Genomic DNA, 12,194 nt, shown 5'->3' on the forward strand with positions numbered 1-12,194 from the left:
AAAAATAGAATCTATAATTTATATACTATATTCATTACTTATGAAATATGTATGTAATTTCGTTAACGTAAAAAGTGATCGTAAACAAAAGTACAAGGGTGTTTGGGATTACTTTTGAACATCAAAAGTCTTTCTTGTAAATGACTTAACTTTTTGCAAAAGATCTTTAAATTTTGTTTGAATTGACAAAAAGACTTTTGATTTAACTTTTATAGGTAAAACAATAAAAAAAATCATGATTTTGTGATTTTTAAAAGCTTCTTATTTTCTTCTAAAAGTTATTTCCAAAAAATCTTTTGAACTACCCAAACACTTTTCTTTTTATTTTTTGAAAAAATTAAAATCCAAAAACACCCTCTAAATTATTTGATATGAGAGGCTTGATATGAGAGGCACGTTTGACAACTTTCTTCCATGAATGGTTGGCAAGAAACTAAGAAGAGAAGATTGACACTTAGTTTGTTTGTTTGCTATTAAAGAAAGCATCCCTTTAGGGCGCCATTTTCGCATCTCTCTCTCTCTCTCTCTCTCTCTCTCTCTCTCTCTCTCTCTCATGGCCTCAATTGGATCGACAATCTCCATTGGAGCTGTGCATGAACAAACCATCAAAGAAGCTCAAGTCTTTTCCACCGCCACCACTACCACCCACCGTCATGGCAAACAACTAGATGCTGGTGCCCTATTTGTTCTTAAATCCAAAGGTACGCCATCATTCAGTACTAATTACCTTATTGGTATTGAATCCATCTTTTAACTGATAGTAATATCTTAAAGTTCATGTTTACAATCGTCTTCTCTTGTCGTGATTCATGATCTTTCTAACTCATGATCACCACCCTCAGAAAAGGGACTTAATTTGCTCTTTCGGTCTTTTATATTACTAATACTACAATTAATCTTAGGGGTTGTTAGCCAAGCAGCATATTATCTCTGACCCTCTTCAAAACCAAAATATTTTTTCAAGAAAACCACAAAGTCCTTTTTTCGTTTTGGAAAAAATATGAATTTGCTCTGATCATATCAAAGAAACTTATTTTATCTTTTTTTTTTTTAATTTATGAAATATCCTGATGAGTGAGTCACTTTCTCCAAGATTCAGGACTATACACGTCACTGTGTATCTATTCGATTTTAATGCGTCACGTGTAAGAAGTAGAATAATTTTCATTAGTAAAATTTAAATTTATGAGTAGAATCTATGTATGAGTCCATGTTAGTTAACAAACTCATATGACATGGCATATGATCATATTAGGTATAATAAAAGTATTTTATTATAAAAGGTATTAGGGTAATGACTATAATCTAATGGGTGAATTTATGAATCTTTGATGATTTCAAAATGAATAATTTTTTATATTTATTTTTCATATCTATATAAAATGTTTATAATGATAAGTATCTAATAAAAATAATAATATTTTAAGACATTTATGATCATTTTATATGAATAAAAGGATAATTAAAAAGAAAAATAGAAGCTTTCAAAATATATATTTAACATGACAAAAGACAAACAAATGATAATTAAAAATCGACTTACATTGAGATGGATCATAAGCCGACAATAAGTTGAACCGTTAATTCTTTAAAAATTAGAGACCTAATTAATTTAAAAGCTATGTCCATAAATTTTGCCTAAACCCATCACGATTTTAGTTAAACTTAATGTTAGGGAACTAATAATATCTTCTCTTGTTTTGGCTTTGGATTTACACCCCAACTCACTTAAAAAGATTGATAAGTTTTTGAAACACCTTACCTAATTGTTTGTTACAAACAACCTATTTTTTTTGACCAAAATAGAACATTATTTTTGATAAAGAAAAAAAAAACAAATAAAACTATATCTTTTATCTGCATTGCCACAATACACAATATTTCTTCATATTATTAATAACAAAAGAAATATTTGTTTGTAATAAAAGTCATATTATACGATAATTCAATTTACATTATTTTGGATCAACTTCTCCAAATTCTTAAACTCGTCGCCTCACTATTTTGGTTTTCTTATAAAGATCTCAAGAACTGTATCAACATATCAAACATATATGCATATACATATGTTTTTACACGCATAAATCATTTAACAATAATATGATACATGTCAGGGTCATGGTGGCACAGTGGTTTTCATTTGACAACATCAATAGTAGCACCACCATTGTTGAGTCTTCCGTTTGCGTTTGCATCACTTGGATGGACTGCCGGAGTGATATCTTTAGTGGTCGGAGCAATTGTGACATTTTATTCATATAATCTCATTTCTCTTGTCCTTGAACACCATGCTGAGTTGGGTAATCGTCACCTCCGGTTTCGTGACATGGCATATGATATATTAGGTAACGTCCTTCTTTTATTTATTTTAGAATTAACATAACTAAATAAGAACTTCATAATATGATTTTTGAGTATTTACAAGGGAAATTATTTGATAATTATTTGAATGCATCAATTAATTGATAATAAAAGTATATGTCGTTGTTAATCGGATTCTCTTCTCATGTTGAAATAATTTATATCATTAATTTACTTATACTAAAGAGTGACCAAAAATAGAACCGTAATGCCTTTTTCCTTGTTATATTAAGTGATGTATTCCAATTTGGAAAGAAGAAGAAAAAGCATTTCGTCTACATTTTTAGTGGTCAAATCTTTGAGCCTATTAAAAGAAGGTGGACCCTTGAAGACAGTTCTTCTTTATCTTATCATTATTCTTACGTTTCTAAAATTTATCCCATAATTATTTAATATTTTTGTGGTTATTAATGAATATTAAAAAAATAGTTACTAATTAATATTAAACCATATTTATTTTTATTCTTTAGCATTCGAAAATCTATCCTATAATTATTAAATATTTATTGGTTATAAATGAATATTAAAAAAGAATTAATAGAGTTGATGTTGGTTATATGGAAATTTTGATTTACATATTTTCAGTTGATCCATTTAGGCTATATATATTTTTATTGAGTCAAACTGGTTTTATGATTTAGAAGACTCCGTTTTATTCTCTCATAAGAAATGACACATCCTCTTTCACATCTGGTCGATGTTTGCTAATTAAAAATAATAATAATAATGCATTTTACAAGTTTATCACGATTGATCCAATTAGCACATTTAAACCTTGCAAATCCCATTAATAATTTAATATGGACTTTAAAAAATATTATTATATTTTACAAGTTTATCACAATCGATCCAATTAGCACATTTAAACCCTGCAAAGCCCATTAATATGGACTTTAACTATCATTAAAAATTTTAAAAAGAAAGGAAATTTTAAGTAGGGTTTCTACAATAAAAGAATATCACGTTAGGTGTTATTTTGTGTGGACACTTCTTTCTTATACATATATCAAGTAAAACTTTGGCATATGTTTTCTTAAAACCATCATCCCATGTTAGGTATTAAAGAAAAACAACTGTTATATATATATATATATATATATATATATATATATATATATATATATATATATATATATATATATATATATATATATATATATATATATATATATATATATATATATATATATAGGGAAGAGTTATATGGAAAATGAATGATTAGGGCAACACATATTTAAACCAATGAAAACATGACAACACATCACTTCCACAATACATTACTTGTGAAGAAAGAAATTGACACGTGTCATTTGATTATTGGTTCCGGTAGATGTTGCCCTAATTATTTGTTTTCCATAAAACTCATTCCTATATATATATATATATATATATATATATATATATATATATATATATATATATATATATATATATATATATATATATATATATATATATAAGTTCAATAGAAAACTGTTATTAATTGTATCAAAGAATCAATCTAAAACGTCAAAATTTAAAGCTATCAACGGCAAAAAAAAATAAAAAAGGTTGTAGACTTTTATAATTGATGCACATACACCGAATTAAAACAAATCATACTTACTTTTTTCATTTAATTTCTTTTTAGGCCATTTTTTTATCGAAAAAAAAACAAATATAATATTTTATTTCATGATTTTACGTACTTTTTCTATAGAAATCCATATTGATATAAAAAATCAATTTTATTTTTCAAAAAAAAACTCATTTCATTTTTTTGTTTTTTGAAAAGTTAAAGCCCATTTTTAATCAAAAAAATTTAATAAATATATCAAAATTCATATTTATTTTATTGTACTCTTTAAACATAGATACATAAAAAATAAAATTTTTGTATAGATTCACATTATGAATCCTGCTCAGATTCACATTACGAATCTGAATGTGAATTTACCTAGATTCACATTATGACTCTGAATAGATTCACAATGTGAATAATAGTAACTCGGACTTATATTGTGAATGTTAAAATTGAAATATTTATAATTCAGATTCACACTGTGAATCAGAACTGATCGATGTTTTTTAATCAATGTTGATGTTAATTAACGAGGATAAAAAATTGAAAATTTTTGGTATAATTAATTTTTTATAGGATAAAAATAAACTTAAATATTGAAAGAAAATGCATTTTTTTCGAAAAAAAATTGTTTTTTATATATCAACATTAATCTCTATGGAAATAGGATGAAAAATCGTGACAAAGTTATATTTAGTTTTTTTCTGATAAAAAATGTGGCTTAAAAAAATTTTAAACAAAAAAAAGATGTAGGTTTTTTTTGGTAAATATGTGGTTTTATGATATAATTCGGAGTATATTCATCCAATGTACAATTATATATGCATTTTTCTTGGTCGTTGATCGTTTTAAATTTCGATGCTCACGATTAGTTTGTTGGTTCCCTGTTAATAATGGTTACATATTGACATTACCATATATATATATATATATATATATATATATATATATATATATATATATATATATATATATATATATATATATATATATATATATATATATATATTTGTGTGGGTGTGTGGAAAATGAATGATTAAGGCAACACATCTTTGAACCAATGAAAACATGACAATACATCACTTTAGGGTAACTACATAAATAACTTCCACAATACATTACTTGTGAATGAAAAAATGTATACGTGTCATTTAATTATTGGTTCCAACATATGTAGCCCTAGTTATTCGTTTCCATAGAACTCATTTCTCCTCTCTCTCTCTCTCCCTCTCTCTCTGTGTATATATATATATATATATATATATATATATATATATATATATATATATATATATATATAGGTTAGGTTAAACAGAAAACCATAATTAAACAACTAACAATAAAACAGATCGTGAGCGTTAGAATACAAATAGCAAATTACCAAAGATATTGATTTATATTTACTAGTTGGATGTGTATCTAACGGATCAATCCGTATTTTTTTCATTTTAGCATTATTTTTATAGAAAAAAATCTAAATATAATAAAATTTATAATTTTTTAACTTCTATAATTATGCATCCATATAGTTGTATAGTTTCTTTTTTTTAAATAATTTCATTCATATTCAGGTTATATTCAGGTTGTGAATTTGAACTATATATAATTCAAGTTTTTTTAGTATTCTGAATGTAAATATAACTTCTTATTTTAAACCTTGATCATTTCACAAATTAATTTATTGACAATCAAAAAATGAATTTGTTTACATTCAATCATGAATTTGAATACATATTTGCATTTACATAATAATCAAACTAGATTCATTTGCAATATACATTATTTTAAAGTTTTTATTATTCACAAATGAGTTTTATGAGATTCATAAGTAAATTAATTTTTCTCAAATTTACCTATAAATTTAATTAGATTAATACATACCATATCATATAACCATATGTACATTGTAATTGCCAAGATTTTAATTTGTACACAAGTCAAATTTATACTTTGAAACTGAAAAAGTTGTGAGGTTAAAAATATCATTTTTTTTCTGTATCAATATGAATGTTTATTCATAGAAAACAATAGCTTACAGATTTTGATATATTCATGTTTTTTCCGATAAAAAAAAGCCCTAAAACTTTAAAAGCAAAAATCAAGTTTTTTTTTGTTATAATATGGTGTATATGCATCCAACTAATACATAGACATCACCTTTGGATTTCGATGTTCACGATGGGTCCTTGCGCTCTCTCTCTCTCTCTCTCTCTCTCTCTCTCTCTCTCTCTCTCTCTCTCTCTCTCTCTCTCTCTCTCTCTCTCTCTCCTGTGTGTATGTGTGTGTGTATATATATATATATATATATATATATATATATATATATATATATATATATATATATATATTATTAAATATCAATGTGATAAACTAGAAATATCAAAAGACAAACTATCGATTAATTTTTTAACAGACTGCAAACTTAAAAAATAAAACAAAAAAAGTTGTATTTTATTACATACTTCAGACGTTTAGTCCACATCTTATATTTTTGTACAGATATGGTCATCATATCACAGACATTTTTTCCTTTTGAAAAACAAACATCATCTTATGTTATAAAATGGGTAATATTAGTAGAATAATTTCTTTTAAGATACTCAAGAAATCTACCATCCATTCTCAAAATCAAAATAGTTATTTTTCTAGGTCTATCACAAATTAACTGTTGTATTGTGTTGTATTTGTTTAAATGAGAAAAAAAACATTAAAGTATTACCAAACTAAGTTATTTTTGTCCTTATATTCATATGTTTGTTGCAAAATACCATTGAAAAGTCTGGTTTTGTTCACTCCTTTGTATTTTTGATGACAAATCATGATGTGTATGATAATTAGCTTGCAACCAAACTATAAATATAATTACTAGAAACTATTTCCTTACACAATCAATATATGTTTTCTTTTGTTCATTTTTCTTGTACCAAAATTATTAAATAACAAAATATAGACATATGGTCGCCAACAACGCTACATTAATTAACGTCCGACACAACAATGGCCCCATTATACATTATATAAGTTGTCATGTGTCACTCTCATTGAACGTATAGATGTATGATGGATTTTTTTAATGATTTATTTATCGAACAATATTAATTTCAAATTTTCACCTTTGTTGATATGTTCATAAACACTTTAACCAGAGTTTGAAGTTTGATTATTATTATTATTATTATTATTATTATTATTATTATTATTATTATTATTATTTATGTGTAAACAAGTTAATCACTTTTAAAGAACTAGAATAATAATGTTGCAATAACTTGAATGTCACAATATTAACATTTTTTATTTTTAATTGAAAAGGGGGTATTCATTTTCCTATAAAAACATAAATAAAGCAAAAAAAAAAAATATATAAATAAATGTAATTTTATGGACAATTTACAAAATATATGTTTGGTATTTGATTGAATATTGATAGTTACTAAAATCTGGTTTGGTTAATTGATAGGCCCAAAATGGGGTAAATATTATGTGGGCCCAATCCAATTCATGGTGTGCTATGGTGCAGTTGTTGGTAATATCCTTTTGGGAGGTCAGTGCCTCAAGGTCAGTTTTTAGTTTTCTGTCCTACTTATTCCATTTCACATTATTCTACTACGGTTAACTAAGAGACGAAGATAAATTTTCGCTTAATTTTTAATTATTTATTAAAAATAGCTAAAAATTTTGGTTATTTCTTAGGCAATTTGATATCTTTTTTTAATTTTTGGTTATTTCTTGACATATGGTTAAAAGATTACTTTATGTTTGTCATCTTCTCTTTAATTTAGTATTCATTATTAATTTCTCTACAAATAAATACACATAAAGAAAATATAGATAAAATATTTCTAAAATTATATTCAGTGAAGAAAAAGTTAAGCCATATTTGGCAAAAATATGTTAGTTTATAAACTAGCTTATTATAATTTATTGGTTGAGAAAATAATAATTTGTTTTAACTTATAAGCTAGTTTTTTGATAATCTAATTTGAGATAACTTTTAAAAAATTATGGAGTTTTTCAATAATATTTCAAATGTGCCTTTATATATATATATATATATATATATATATATATATATATATATATATATATATATATATATATATATATATATATATATATATATATATATATATATATATATATATGGTTAGGTTCATGTGAGACGCCCTAATTTTGTGAGACCGTGAGACGTATTTTTTTATTTTTTTAATTTATTTTTTATTTTTTTTAGTTAATTCAAGCTCCAAAAATAATATTTAAAAAAAGAATTTTTGGATTTTTCCATTTATTTTGCATTTTAAAATTATTTTTTAGAATATGTACAATGTAATATTCTATTAGAATATTTCACGTATTTTTCAAAAAAAAAAAGATTTTTTTTATTTTTTTATTTTTTTTAGTTAATTCATGTTCCGAAAATAATGTTTAAAAAAAGAATTTTTAGATTTTTGCATTTTAGGTAAATCAAGAAAGAAATTCACTTTTATGACAATTTTAGTAAATATCAACAAAATCATCATAAAAATGAATCATCGAAATGTTTTTTCGGGATTTTTTTTGATGAATCATGTTATTATTGATTCATTTAGTGATTCATTTGTTTTGTTCTCCAAAAAAGTAAGTCTATATATATATATATATATATATATATCATTCAATGTTTTAAAAACCGGTTTTTTAGTTAAACCGGTATGATGATCGGTTCCCGGTTCAACCAGTTCGACCGCCGGGTCAATCGGTTTCAATATTTTTCATGTTTTTTCCTATTTTCCTACACATACATACATATAAAAATCATGAATTTGATGTTTAAAAGTTCAAACTTTAAAAATACACATACAAATAAGTTGTAGATGAATCTGAATACATTAAAATAACACATAAGTTTTAATGTTTTACATCAATCCATATACGTCAAAAAGAAAATAAAGTATAATACCGAAACAAAATATAGTTTTAGATGAACACAAACACATCAAAAAACTTTATAACCTTTACCATATGTTTTTATTTAGAGAAAACTAAATAGATTTGAAAAAAAAAATCACCAAAGTTTATTATGTAAATGGTTCTTTATCATATGTTTCTATTTGGTTTAACCGGTTCAACGGGTTTATTTTAACCGGTTCAACCGGGTTTTTCTAAAAACCGGTCGGTTCAAATCGGTTTAGAAATCAAAATAAAACCGGTGATAATTAAACCGCTCCCTCCACCGGTTCTCGGTCCAACCGGTTCGACCGGCCAGTTCAAACCGGTTTTTAAAACATTGATATCATTTTACATTGTAATCTAGTTTATAAGCTATTTTTTTTACCAAACACGATTTATTCATAAACTAGTTTACTATCTAAGTCTCAGTTAAAAAACTAAATTTTCACTTAGTTTGCCACACAAGATATTACTAAAAAAAAATTAATTTTATATGAATACAGATTATTTATTTTATTTTTTCTATCAACCACTATTTATTAATGAATAAATGTTTATGTGATATCATTATTTTGATACAAACCATAAAATTAAAATTATGTTTAAACTTCAAATAATAACCAATAAACCAAATAGCTTCAAAATTCAAAATTGCAGGCAATATACATACTATGGAATCCAAATGGAACAATGAAGCTTTACGAATTTGTGATTATTTTTGGAATTTTAATGTTGATTTTGGCACAAATTCCATCCTTCCATTCCCTTCGCCATATCAACCTCCTTTCTCTAATCCTATGCCTCCTCTACAGCGCCTGCGCCACCGCCGCTTCTATTTACATCGGTAAATCCACCACTTCCACAATCCACTCTTCAAGTCAATGCTAAAAACACAAATTCTTACAACATTTCACATGTTTTTCTCTTCAGGAAGTTCTTCAAAAGGACCCCATAAGAACTACTCCTTGAGCAACAACGATGAGACTCGAATTTTTGGAATCTTTAATGCAATGGCAATCATCGCCACCACTTTCGGAAACGGAATCATTCCAGAAATACAAGTAATTAAACTTATCCACTTTCGAATTTTTGTGTTTGGATTAATTTTTGGCGGGTTTTGTAGGCGACGCTGGCACCGCCGGTGAAGGGGAAGATGTTCAAGGGGTTGTGCGTATGCTATGCGGTGGTCACCGTCACGTTTTTCAGTGTGGCGGTTTCCGGTTACTGGGCGTTTGGGAACGAAGCCGGAGGTTTAATTTTGAACAATTTTCTCAATGAAGATGGGAACCCTTTGGTTCCGAGGTGGTTCATTATGATGACTAACATCTTCACTATCCTCCAGCTCTCTGCTGTTGCAGTCGTAAGTCTGCTAACTCTGCCACCGGCTAGAAAAGAAAACCCAAAGGTTTTGCCCTAATTTTTGTGTAATTTCGTTTCTTGTTTGCAGGTTTACTTGCAGCCAACGAACGAAGTTCTTGAAAGAGCGTTTTCGAATCCAAAGAGCGGCGAATTCTCAGCTAGAAATGTGATTCCAAGATTGGTATCGAGATCGATGTCTGTGATTTTGGCAACGACGATAGCAGCAATGTTGCCATTTTTTGGAGATATTAATGCGATGATCGGAGCATTTGGGTTTTTACCATTGGACTTTGTTTTACCGGTGGTGTTCTTTAATCTGACGTTTAAGCCATCGAAGCGCAGCCCTATCTTTTGGTTGAACTCGACCATAGCAGTGGTGTTCTCGGCGGTCGGAGTTACGGCGGCGGTTGCTGCGGTGAGACAAATAAGCCTTGATGCCAAGACTTATAAACTATTTGCTAATGTATGATCTGATTCATAGTATTTTAACGAATTTTATAACCCGAAAAGAATATGGGTCCGGTTCAAATCTTTCGGGTGTAAAATAGAGATAAGTCGCTAGTAAAATTTCTACTATTATGTAATTGGTAATTGGTAATTGGTAATTAGTGGTCGAATTTGGGTTTAGTTATGCACCTATTAAGTCATAACAAGTCCTACGATAATATATGCAACGCTTGGAAATATCATATCTTTTTGTTTCGTAGTAAATACAAGGTATTAGTTAATTAAAGTGTGTGGTTAATCAAATATTTAAAATATTCAGGTAATAATAAAATAGAGAACCTTTTGGACCAACCTTAGGTTACCAAATCATCTTTAAAGACCAAATCTCCACACCATTCGTCTTTCCAAAAATGAGTTTCATAAGTGTTCCCCTAATTTCTACAAAAAAACTCATCAAGAGATATATCCCAAAAAGCCCATCAAGAGATATATCCCAACCCTTGAGCTCCCACTCCCAAGAGATTTGATAAATATTTAGCAAAGAGTTTCCCATCAATACAAGAGGTGTTATGCAAGGCATTGATGCAAGATGTCCAAATAGAATTACTTTCGGTTTTTAACCTCCACCACCATTTGGCAAGAAGTGCAATATTCATAGAACGAAGATCACTAACCCCAAGACCACCTAACTTTTTTGGTTTCGCAACTTTCTCACAAGCAACCCAATGTATCTTTCTATTGCTATCGATCCCACCCCAAAGAAACCGCCGTCTTAATCCCTTTAATAATTCAATCACCTTTGAAGGAGCCTTGAAAAGCGAAAAATAAAAGAGAAGAAGACTCCTCAAGACGGACTTAATAAGAGTGAGTCTACCTCCAAAAGAAAGATTTCTAGCCTTCCACAAAGATAACTTTGCTTTGAATCTATCCACAATTGTACTCCAATTCTTAGCAAGTTTCATGTTTGCGCCAATAGGAAAAAGTAAATGGAAAAGAAGTCGGCTCGCAATGAAGAATATTAGCAAATCGAGTAACATCAAGATCATCCACCCAATACCAACAACTCTACTTTTATGGACATTCATTTTCAAACCCAAAGCCATATAAAAACATCGAAGAATTCTATTCAAATTGACAAAATTAACTTCGGACCATTCACCCACAAACATAACATCGTCTGCATACATACCATGAGATAAAGTAGGACCATTGTGAGGTAAAGAAATACCTTTAAGGATGAATCTATCACAAGATTTTTTCATTGAAATGTTAAGACCCTCCATGGTTATAATAAAAAGAAAAGGAAATAAAGGATCTCCTTGCCTCACACCTCTCCTAATAACAAACTCTTTCATAGGCGAACCATTTATCAAAATGGAAGCTTTCCGGAAGAAATACACCATTTCATCCAATTTCTCCATTTCACCCCAAAGTTCATTTGATCAAGAATCGAGTCCAAAAAATTCCAATTAATGGAGTCAAATGTCTTATCGTAATCTACTTTGAAGATAAGAACTTGTTTCTTAATCTTCTTTGC

At 27.7% G+C, this 12,194-nt stretch overlaps 1 protein-coding gene across 1 annotated transcript; it reads left to right on the forward strand.

Moving 5' to 3' along the window:
* Positions 1 to 434: 434 nt before the first annotated feature.
* On the forward strand, positions 435 to 10,899 carry LOC111917340 (GABA transporter 1). The gene is made up of 7 exons (XM_023913030.3): positions 435 to 701; positions 2,115 to 2,345; positions 7,383 to 7,480; positions 9,509 to 9,695; positions 9,782 to 9,912; positions 9,975 to 10,211; positions 10,299 to 10,899. The coding sequence occupies exons 1-7, from the start codon at positions 554 to 556 to the stop codon at positions 10,677 to 10,679; spliced, it is 1,413 nt and encodes a 470-aa protein (XP_023768798.1). The 5' UTR covers positions 435 to 553; the 3' UTR covers positions 10,680 to 10,899.
* The last annotated feature ends 1,295 nt before the right edge of the window (positions 10,900 to 12,194 follow it).

Source organism: Lactuca sativa, chromosome 6 (genome assembly GCF_002870075.4).
Source record: "Lactuca sativa cultivar Salinas chromosome 6, Lsat_Salinas_v11, whole genome shotgun sequence".
NCBI lineage: Eukaryota > Viridiplantae > Streptophyta > Magnoliopsida > Asterales > Asteraceae > Lactuca > Lactuca sativa.